At 41.3% G+C, this 12,036-nt stretch overlaps 1 protein-coding gene across 2 annotated transcripts in view; it reads right to left on the bottom strand.

The window, feature by feature from the left end:
- Window positions 1-5,657: 5,657 nt before the first annotated feature.
- cc2d2a (coiled-coil and C2 domain containing 2A) overlaps window positions 5,658-12,036 on the bottom strand; it is a 191,960-nt gene continuing 185,581 nt past the window's right edge. For both annotated transcript variants that reach the window (XM_078544962.1, XM_078544971.1), the window contains exon 39: window positions 5,658-7,216. In XM_078544962.1, coding sequence (XP_078401088.1) covers window positions 7,028-7,216 — 189 coding nt within the window. In that variant the 3' untranslated portion in view covers window positions 5,658-7,027. The remainder of the gene's footprint in view (window positions 7,217-12,036) is intronic.

Below are 12,036 nucleotides of genomic sequence, written 5' to 3'. Positions count from 1 at the left end.
CTAGGAATATTTAGACTACAAGATTGAAATTATCGAAAGAGGTGAAAAACAGACTTTTGAAATGGAGATGGATAAGCTAGGATGAGGGTTCCACAAATACAGTGTGAAGGAAGTTTGCATTTTTACACAAGTGAAGGGGTCGTTTGATTTTCAAAGGGACGTGTAATGTTTACAACAAACAAGATTACTGAGGCAAAGCAATATGTTTATTTTTCCCAATAGGAAAAGGCCGTGTTGACAACATAAAAGATTTTTATATTATGGGAAAAGTGAATTTCCAAAGAGTTGTAGAACATTGGGAATTTACACATTAAAGAGAAAAAACATATATAAAGAAGAATCGAAGGCAACGTGGGGAGTGGCTGTGTAAAATCTTGAAAGGTACACCATGTGAAACAGCCTTTGAAAAAAGCCCTTGGCCAATCTGAAGAAGTGCTGCTCCAGTAGTTAAAGTTGTGTTAAAAGCCTTTGGAATTCCACTGTCGAGTGCGTGCTTGTGGCAACATTGCTGAATTGGTTATTTCAATTTAAAATCTATTTTGGACTGTTGCTTTAAACGAAGTGTGTAGTTGGGAGTGAGGTTAATTAGGAATTTGGGGATTTGTTATCATATTAAGCAACTGTATTCTTATATATGTGTTTGAATTCCTTTCTTTTATTAATAATTGTCTTAATTTAGTTTTAAAAATCTCTAAAGGTGTTAGTGGACTTATTACTTCTGAATTCAGTGCATAAATCTTCTTGTAATAAATATAAATTGCAAAACCGTTGTGATGGCGTGGCCAAGTTTCCCTTGTGGATTTGGTCAGCCTGGCACATGCCACCTGCCACATCATAACATATCAAGGAGCTCTTGTAAAATTGAAGTAATTGGGAACAGGAGTAAAGCTCTTCACTGGTTCTAATCAGACCTAGCACAAAGGAAGAAGGTTGCGCTTACTGGAGGCCATTTATCTCAGTCCCCAGATATCGCAGCAGGGATTCCGCAGGCTAGTGCCCTAGGCTCAACCAAATTGGCACTTTCATCAATGACCTTCCCTCCATCATAAGGTCAGAAATGGGGATGCTTGTTGATAGCACCGTGTTCAGGACCATTCACAACTGCTCAACTTATGAAGCTGTGTGTCCATATGCAACAAAACCTGGAGAACATTCAGATTTGGGCTGATAAGTGACAAGTAACATTTGTGCCACACAAATGCCATTTAATTACCATCTCTAACTAGGAATTCTAACCATCTCCCCATGACATTCAATAGCATAACCATCACTGAATCCCCCACCATCAACATGTTGGGGGTTACCATTGACCAAAAACTGAACTGGGCCAGCCACATAAACACTATGGCTACCAGAGCAGGCCAGAGGTGGAAATTCTGTAGCAAGTAACTTATTTTCTGACTTCCCAAAGCCTTTCCACCATCAACAAAGCACAAGTCAGGTTCGTGATGGAATACTTTCCACAGATGAGTGCAGTTCCAACAATACTCAGGAAACTTGATATCTTTCAGGACAAATCAGCCCACTTGAATGGCACATAATCTATCACCTTAAACGTTCAATCCTCCAGCATGAACACACCGTGGCTGCAGTGTGTACCATCTACAAGTTGTACTGCAGCAAATCACCAAGTCTCCTTTGACAATACCTTCCAAAGCAGGTGCATGGGAACACTACTATCACCAAGACCTGTAAGTTTCCCACAAAGTCACGCACCATACTAACTTGCAAATATAACGTTGTTCCTTTACTGTTGTTTTGTCAAAATCCTGGAACACCCTCCCTAACAGCACTGTGATGTACATACACAGCACGGGACTGCAGTGGGACAGGAAGGCAGCTCACCGTCACCTTCTCAAGGGCAATTAGGGATGGGCAATAAATGCTGGCCTAGCCAGCAACGCCCATACCTTAAAAATAAAATTTAAAAAACAGCAACTCCTCATCCATTTTAGTATTCAGTTGTTTCCTTCCACTATGGGTATTAATTGGTTTGTTTGAAGTATGCATCCTGATATCAGTCCTTAACTTGTCTTTTTATGAATTTTTATCTACATTCCCTTGTCATGGTTTCACTTGAACCTTTGCTATTCCACTTAGCACCTTGTATGTCTTTATAAAATTCTCTCTCATACATCTACTTTCAAGGTTCAAGTGTTTTTTTTTCAATCCTTCACCATAATCCAATAAATTGACACTTGTGAACACTTTTGTCATCCTTTATTATATGAAGCTTGAATGTCCCTTTGTGTCTCAGTGATGCAAACTGGATGCAGCATTCTAGTTGTGGGTACTATGCAGATTTAGCATGGTGGGGTTAAACTCTACTCTTCAGCAAATGCTCTGCAATGGGTAGTATAGAATATCTTCCAGATCTCTTTCAGCCTTTCTCCTAGTTTTTTTTTCTTTCAATGTGTAAGACCTTGCACTTAGGTATATCTAATTCCACATGCAAATATGGACTAAATCAGTGCTTCCCAAACATTTTTCTTTGCTGTCACCTTTTAATGCTTCACTATTGGTGCCACACCATAGTGAAAATTTGAGGGGGGCGGGGAGGGGTGCAGTGGGAGTTGTTGAGGGTGGCATTCAAACAGCAGGGATATAGGCACAAAAATCAACTAAGACATCTAGCATTTTACCGGCTCTATTGGTGTCAGCCATCAGGCCTCAAAGCTCATTGGATTAGGCCATGACCACAAGCAAAAAGAAATCACGCACATTTGAAGGGGCCTTGCAGCTGATCCCAGGACTGTCAAATCTGAGTCTCAGGTCTACAGCTGCCATTGCTGCCTTGGAGCTTGTGACCCCAATTGCTCATCCCATGACCTCACAGAGTCGTGACCCACAGTTTGGGAACCTCTGGTCTAAATCCTACTGTAATTTCTTGGCTGCCCTGACAGTTCTTTTTCCTCATAGTTTTGTATGATTTGTGAAACTGGCCATATTACATAGCAATGCTAATAGTGGACAACTTCAGGGTACTCCTTAATCTATATAGATCTTAGCTAATTCTCACCTTTGGCTTGGCCAATTCTACTATCTACTACTTAATAGAAACTGAGAATTCAACATTCACCAGCCCTGTATGACACAATTACATTATTAGTAAGCTATTGTGGAAATTTCTTCAAGTTTTAAATAGAGGCAGTGGCGTAGTGGTATTGTCACTGGACTGGTAATCCAGAGGCACAGGTTAATGCTCTGGGGACCAGGGTACGAATCCCACCATGGCAGATGGTGGAGTTTTAATTCAATAAATATCTAAATGAAACTATTGTTGATTGTCATAAAAACCCATCTGGTTCACTAATGTCCTTTAGGGAAGGAAATCTGCCATCTTTACCTGGTTTGGCCTACATGTGACTCCAGCCCCTTAAAAATGCCCTTTGAACACGGGCATTTAGGGATGGGCAATAAATGCTAGCCAGTGACGCCCACATCCCACGAACGAATATAAAGAAAAATGGCAAAATTTCATGTCCTAATACAGGTAGTTTATCCTAAGGAAACACTTGCAGAAAACAGTTCACCTATATTTAAAACCTTTTAGTATAATGGGGCTATTATGATGCAACATCAAATGAAGGTGTGATGCAAGCTGCAATTGGATTCTGTTCAAAAATAAGAACAATTTACATATTTATTAGCAAGTTTAACAATGTATAAATTAACATTTCAACATCCAGCAATTAGATTCTGTTTCCAATGAGACATTTCCATATAAAAATACAAATGTGCATAAACTATAACTATAAAGTCAAAAACATTCACAAGACATTAGAACGGAATTGCAAATGGATAAGGGCTTATAAAAAGATAATGGAATACTGTGATTTATACAAGAGGTGTAGAAAGCAAAAGCTAACTCCATATAAAACCTTTGTTATAATGCTGTGAGTGTACCATGTGCAGTCTTTGGCTCCATACTATAGGAAGAATATAGTGCAAATAGGAAGTTATCGGCTATGAGGAGAAATAAATGTTAAGACCTGAAAAATTCAGGTTGTCTTCATTAGAGCAGAGGAGATTATGGGATGATTTGTTAGAGGTGCTTAAAATTAGAGAATGGATGGCAAAGAGTAGATAGAAACACTAATTCCAGCAATTAACAAGTTAATTAAGCGAGGCAACATAAATATATTGCAAGAGACTTAGGACAGATAGCAGGAGATATAGGCCTGAATTTTCCCATCGGCGATTTGGGGGCAGGGCCTGCTCGCTGACGGGAAAATGACGTGGGATGATGTTGGGAGGAACCCCCGACGTCATCCCGGCCCATTTAAATATTGAGGAAGGCGGGCAGATGGTGAAATCAGCTGTCCGCCCGTCAACCTGTCAATGGCCAATTAAGGCCATTGACAGGATAATTAAGGTAGTTAAATGCCCTGCCCGTCCAACCTTAAGGCTGGCGAGCAGGCCAGGAGCCCCAGGGGGAATAGAAAAAACATGAAACCTCATCCACTGGCGGGATGAGGTTTCATGTCCGTTTTTAAAAACTTTAATAAAGTTTATGTGCTTCTTATTAACATGTCCCATTTCATGTGACATTGTCACATGAGGGGGACATGTTAATAATTTTTATATTTTTAAAGTTTTTTAGAATGTCAGTAATCTCCCTGAGACAGCACTTATTCTCAGGGAATGGTGTGCTTTTTCACGCACATGCGTGAAAGAGCGCACTTTGACAGTTGGGGAATCCCGCCCCCCCCACCGCACAGCTGGGCGGGCCTTAATTGGCCCGCCCACTCAAAATGGCGACGGGCCCCATTTCGGCGGCGGAGTTCGGCTGCCCACCCTACCGCCGAGCTGGTGGGGCCCACCCACCAACCGAGGGCAAAGTTATGAGGCTGTGGAATGTACTACCAGAGTTAATGAGGGAAGCAGAGACAATCTCAATATTTAAGAACCTGGTAGATATTTGGTCGAAGGGAAGAGAATAAAAAAGAAATGGAAACAGAGTAGGCAAATGGTATTACGACCACTGTTCATATAGAGGATAAACATGTGCTCTGTTTCTGAGGGGTAATTTCTATATCAGTGCCTTGTGATGTTTCACTTTATTAAAGGTGCCATATACGTTGTTGTTGTAATTCAATGTATATAATACTCAAAATTCACATCATTAAATTAATTTCCTCTAGAAAACAGTTGAGTTCTGTATGTCATTCAGTTGATCCTAGGAAGAATGGATTGCAATCAGTTCCATCATTCTTATAGTGCAAGTTATTTGAACATCAAATGTATTGATACAATTGTATGCTTTTAAAAATGTAATCTCACATGTACAATGCCATTTCTGTAATATTCAACATACAACTAGAATCATTTTACAATTATTGTTCTTGAGTGAAACGTCAAACCTTAAAAAACTGCCATGTACATTAAAACAGTATTTACTGTGATAAACCATTTAAACAGTGCACTTGGAGTTTCCACATGATTTCCACCAAGATAATACCAGAATCTGGATGGAATGAAATAGCACAAAACATCATGGAATTTTAAATATAGATGAGTTTCCACAATCTCTTACTCTGGTTCAAAAGTCCATCCATCCAAATCACCCCACCCACAAAACTGACCATTCCCCCAGAATGGAATGGCGACTCTGTCAATTGTGCCTGTTTAGGGGTGATCATCACAGTTTCTTAGCTGTGATGACACTGGTCTATCATTAATGACCTGTAGCTGCAAGGACTAGCAAACAACTTAAGCCTCACTCAGGTCTCATTCGCATAAAGTTGCAATTACTTTCAATCCAGTTTAAATGAGTTCAAATTCAGTCAATTGATCTGCCCTTGATGCGGAAAACTTGTCAGCAGCAGTCAATTGAAACCACTGAAGAGCATGTTTCTTCAGCTGCAGCAATTGCTTGAATAAATTTTCAGTTAAAATTAGTTTTAATTCAGTCATCTTGCGGCCCCAAAGATCAAGTTCCAATTGATTGACAACACTGAATGTCCTGATTCATGGGAAATTTTATGCTTAGGCTTACATTAATGAGCATGAGTGGCATTCAAGGTGTAACTCCGCCTTGGCAAGGGCGCAGTCTATCAGATATCACTGAATGTACTCCTACTGGAAACTCCAGGCCTGTGCTTTGGTCAGTAAATTAGAAGATCAATTTTAAAACCAGCAAGTACTAGAAACATTCAGGTCAGTCAGCAGTTTCCAGAATTTTCCATTTTTGTTTTGGCCTTAGAACATTTATAGATCTTTGCTATTTATGAGAGATCTGTTTTGTCAGATATGAATAAAAATAAAAATCATATTTCTAATTGAGGAAGTAGGATGAAGGGTCTCCAGTGCAGGACATCACTATAAGACTAGAAAAATGACAGAAATCAGGAAATAGTGATTAAAGTAATATAAAGTTTGAGGTTTAAACATTTTAAAATGGAGAAAGGAAAGATAGAACAAAAGTGCCAGTTTTGAGCATTAGGGTCACAATTTTAACTGTGATTGTAAAAATAGCCTGTCTTATAAAACTATAAAGTAAAAGAAACTGAATTGCAAACTGAATCGCTGACAGTGCTATACCAGGAATATGGCTTTCAACAGAGCTGCAGCAACGAGCTCCAAACAAGTTGAAAAATACAGTTCACTGGGCAGTGGAGTACTGATGTAAAGTGTACACTGCCATGTCTGTCATATGTGACTTGTCAGATCCGTGAGACTGCAAATGGCATATCATCAACAGTCACATGTGACAGATTCAGACACTGGGAGAAAGGAATTATGGCATTGGAAGGAATAATTCCCCAGTTAATAAATACAATTTTTTTTTAAAATTGCGCATGGAGGGGAAAGAAATGTGTATTTAAAAGATGAAGGTATAGAATGTCTTTTGAAATAAAATTTTTAAAAATCTGAAAATACAGGTAGTATTAAATTATTTTCCACTTGACATTAGATTTAATCTGCTTTAGGTTGAAAGCAAATACAACCACTCAAATGCACAGGATCAGATAAACAACTTTCTACTGAAATCAAAAATGTTGAGGATCACAACTCTTTGCTTTTGCTATCTGTTACGAACCAAGGATGCCACATAAATCCAAACAGATAACACGTTGTTGGGATACGGGTGGACATACACAGCCAAAGCAAACTCTACATGAGGAATCACCGTGTTATGGACACCAGTGCTATGTACAGCTTCAACGATGGGCCTCAATTCAGAGAAAGATAAGTTAATAGGAAATCCAGAAATCTGCAGAGAAAAATTTGATATACGGTTAATCATGATCAACTTTTTCTTATCCAACAACAGCCTGCACCTAAAAGAGTATTCAATAATCAGTACTGAAGGTAAATGAAGCAAGAGGTGTCTAATGCTTCACCTGTTTTAGAACAATTTAAAATACAGTATCACAGTGATTAAAAAATTGCAATATTAAGTTAAATACAAAGAATATTGAAATTTTAAATCCATTCATGGTTATGCTTTACCAAATGGTGAATTCTTAATATTGTCTGGGTATTTGTGGAAGAGGAGAAAAAAGCAGGGGGATTTTCTTTGAACTAAGGTTTGGAATTATTTCACGTCAAGACCAGAGCAGAGGTTGTTTAACTAACATAGGTCAATTAATAAAAACAGAATTACCTGGAAAAACTCAGCAAGTCTGGCAGCATCGGCGGAGAAGAAATCAGTCAATGTTTCGAGCCCTCATGGCCCTTCAGCAGAACTGCTGAAGGGCCATGAGGGCTCGAAACGTTGACTGATTTCTTCTCCGCCGATGCTGCCAGACTTGCTGAGTTTTTCCAGGTAATTCTGTTTTTATTTTGTTTTGGATTTCCAGCATCCGCAGTAGCTTTTAGCTTTTTGTTTTTATATAGGTCAATTAATGGCCAGCCAGCGTGAATCACACGCTGAAACGCTCAGCGCTGCCTGGGTGGGGAGGGGAGGTGTGGGGGGGAGGAGGGTGAGTGCAAAAGTCAGCGCATGTGCCCGGGTGCGCTCACAGAAAGCTCCCTGAAGGCACCTAGCTGCCTCAGTAAGCTGAAGATTTCGAACATTAAAAATAAAGATTTTAAAATTAAGGTAAACAAGTGACAGAGTCACATGAGCAGGGACGTTAGAAATTAGATTTAAAAATTTTTATTTTATTTTTAACTAACATCAGAAATCTCATCCCGCCCGTGGATGAGGTTTCCTCAAAAATCTAAGGGCTGCTTGGCCTTTTCGCCTGCCCGTCAACCTTATTCACTTTAATTAATTTATTAATGAGCTTAACAACCCTCTTAATTGTTGATGGGCGCGCTGACTCATGTATGCGCACGATGACCGAAATATCACATGCGTGCACGATGACGTCGGGACGCTCGCCTGACGTGGTGTTTGTCGGGCACGCACCCGCACACCAAGCTGATAATCTAGCCTCTGGTGTAAGAGGGAGGGATTTAGATTCCTGAAGCACTGGGACTGATTCTGAGGATGGGGCCTGTACAGGCTGGACGGGTTGCACCCCAACAGGACCAGGACCAATATCCTTGCAGGTGTATTCGCTAGTACTGTGGGGGAAGCTTTAAGCTAGAGTGGCAGGGGGATGGGAACCTGAGCGGGGGGACACAAGCGAGGGAAACAAAGATAGAAATGAAAGACAGAAAAGTAGAAAGCAAAAGTGGAAGGCAGAGAAACCCACCGAGCTAAAAATTTTGCTCCAAGATATTGATTAAGAGGGGAAAAATAGAGTGTGACAGTAAACTTACAAGGAACATAAAAGCGGACTGTAAATGCTTCTGTATGTAAAAAGTAAAAAGATTGGTGAAGACAAATGTAGGTCCCTTACAGTCGGAAACAGGATAATTTAACAAGGAAATGGCAGAGCAATTAAACAACTATTTTAGTTCTGTCTTTACTGATGAAGGCACAAATCCAGGAATGCAAGGGAGCCAAGGGTCTAGTGAGAAGGAGGAATTGAAGGAAATTAGTATTACTAAAAAAATAGTGCTGGAGAAATTAATGGGACTGAAAGCCAATAAATGCCCAGGGCCTAATCTACATCCCAGGGTACTAAAGGAGTTGGCCATGGAAATAATGGATGTGCTGGTTGTCATCTTCCAAAGTTCTGTAGATTCTGGAACAGTCCCGGCAGATTGGAGGGTGGCAATGTAACCCCACTATTTAAAAAAGGAGGGAGGGAAAAAAGCAACAAATTATAGACCAGTTAGCCTAACATCAGTAGTAGGGAAAACGCTAGAGTCTATTATAAAAGATGTGATAACAGGACACTTAGAAAATATCAATAGGATTAGACAAATTCAACATGGATGTATGAAAGAGAAATCATGTTTGACAAACCTCTAGAGTTTTTGAGGACGTAACCAGCATCATAGATAAGGGAAAACCAGTGGATGTGATATATCTGGATTTTTAGAAAGCTTTTGATAAAGTCCCACATAAGAGGTTAATATGTAAAAGTAAAGCACATGGGATTTGGGATAACATATTGACATGGATTGAGAATTGGTTAACAGACAGGAAACATAGGGAAGAATTTACCCCCCGTCGGGGGGGTGGGAAGTGCAGGAGTGGGCGCGAGCAGACGCACCTCTGATCGGCGACCCCGATCAGGGGCGCACCGCCATTTTACATGGGCGGGCCAATTAAGGCCCACCCAGAGTGATGTCCATCAGGAAGCGCTGTGCACTCCCTGTGCGGGAGGCGGGGATTCCCTCAGTTGAGAGTGCTGCCTCAGGGAGATTGGCACCAAATTTAAAAATGGTAAATGTACAAAAATAAAATTTCCCTGACATATCCCCTCATGTGACACTGTCATGAGTTGGGACATGTCCATCACTTTTAATCAAACTTTTATTAAATTTTTAAAAACCTACATGAAACCTCATCGCGCCCGTGGATGAAGTTTGATGCTTTCTCTGAAGCCCGCCAGGGCTCCCGGCCTGCTCGCCAACCTTAAGGTTGGACGGGCAGGTCCATTAATTACTTGAATTAGTTTTTAAATGGCCTCAATTGGCCTTTGACAGGTCGGCGGGCACACAGCTGATTCGGCTGCGCCCCCGCCAACCTGAAAATTGAAATGACGCAGGAGTGATGTCAGGAGTTCCACCCGACGTCCTCCCGCATCATTTAATGTGTTGGCAAGCGGGCCCCGACCCCCCGTTCACCAACCTAAATATCCCGGCCAGAGAGCTTTTGTCATAGTGGCAGACAGTGACTAGCGGAGTGCTGCAAGGATCAGTGCTTGGGCCCCAGCTATTCACAGTGTATATCAATAATTTGGATAAGGGAACCAAATGTAATATTTCCAAAACAAAAACAGAATTACCTGGAAAAACCCAGCAGGTCTGGCAGCATCGGTGAAGAAGAAATCAGTTAACATTTCGAGTCTTCATGACCCTTCGGCAGAACTGAGTGTAGTTAGGAGAGGGGTGAAATATAAGCTGGTCTAAGGTGGGGGGGCGGGGGGAGAGAGAAGTTGAGGGTGTGGTGATTGTGGAGATAAGCAAGCAGTGATAGGAGCAGATAATCAAAAGATGTCACAGACAAAAGGATCAAAGAGGTGTTGAAGGTGGTGATATTGCCTAAGAAAAGTGCTAATTAAGAATGGAAGACAGGATACTCAAGGTACAGCTCTAGTGGTGGTGGGGTGGAAAGACTAACAAAGTTTTAGTTTTAGATTTAAAAATAATGGAAATAGGTGGGAAAAGAAGAATCTATATAAATTATTGAAAAAAAAGGGAGGGGGGAGAAACGGGGTGGGGATGGGGGGAGGGGGAGTTTAAGATCTAAAGTTGTTGAATTCAATATGAATTCAACAACTTTAGATCTTAAACTCCCCCTCCCCCCATCCCCACACAACTTTAGATCTTAAACTCCCCCTCCCTCCATCCCCGCCCTGTTTCTCCCCCTCCCTTTTTTCTCAATAATTTATATAGATTCTTCTATTCCCACCTATTTCCATTATTTTTAAATCTAAAACTAAAACTTTGTTAGTCTTTCCACCCCACCCCCACTAGAGCTGTACCTTGAGTATCCTGTCTTCCATTCTTAATTAGCACTTTTCTTAGACAATATCACCACCTTCAACACCTCTTTGATCCTTTTGTCTGTGACATCTTTTGATTATCTGCTCCTATCACTGCTTGCTTATCTCCACAATCACCACACCCTCAACTTCTCTCTCCCCCCGCCCCTGCACCTTAGACCAGCTTATATTTCACCCCTCTCCTAACTACACTCAGTTCTGCCGAAGAGTCATGAAGACTCGAAACGTTAACTGATTTCTTCTCCACTGATGCTGCCAGACCTGCTGGGTTTTTCCAGGTAATTCTGTTTTTGTTTTGGATTTCCAGCATCCGCAGTAGCTTTTAGCTTTTTGTTTTTATCGTAATATTTCCAAGTTTGCTAACAGCACAAAACTTAGTGGGAGTGTGAATGGTGAAGATGATGTAAAGAGGCTTCAAGACAATTTACACAGGTTGAGTGCATGGGCAAATACATGGCAGAAGCAGTATAACGTGGATAAGTGTGAAGTTATCCACTTTGGTAGGAAAAACAGAATGGCAGAGTATTATTTAAATGATGATAAGATTGGGAAATGTTAATGTACAAAGGGACCTGGGTGCGCTTCTGCACAAGTGACTGAAAGCAAGCATGCAGGTACAGAAAGCAGTTGAGAAGGCAAATGGTATGTTGGCCTTTATTGCGAGGGGACTGGAGTACAGGAGCGAGGATGTCTCACTGCAGCTGTACAGGGCCCTGGTGAGGCCACACCTGGGGCAACATTTTGCCCCCATCAGGTGGGATGTGCGGGAGCAGGCGCGGACGGACGGGTTCCCAATTGGCGGCCCCGGTTGGGGGTGTGCCGCCATTTTATGTGGGTGGGCAATTAAGGCCTGCCTAGCGTGACGTCTGCTCAAAAGCACTGGGTGCTCCCTGTGTGGGCGGAGGGATTTCCTGAGCCAGGAGTGCACGTGAAAGAGCGCACAGGTCTCCCTGCGGCTAAGTGCTGCCTCAGGGAGATCGGCTTAGGTTTGAAACATTAAATAAAGATGAGAAAAAAAATT

The sequence above is a fragment of the Cetorhinus maximus genome, chromosome 1 (assembly GCF_964194155.1).
Source record: "Cetorhinus maximus chromosome 1, sCetMax3.hap1.1, whole genome shotgun sequence".
Lineage (NCBI taxonomy): Eukaryota > Metazoa > Chordata > Chondrichthyes > Lamniformes > Cetorhinidae > Cetorhinus > Cetorhinus maximus.
The sequence above is the reverse complement of the archived record's forward strand: the minus strand, read 5'-3'. Positions and strand labels throughout refer to the sequence as shown.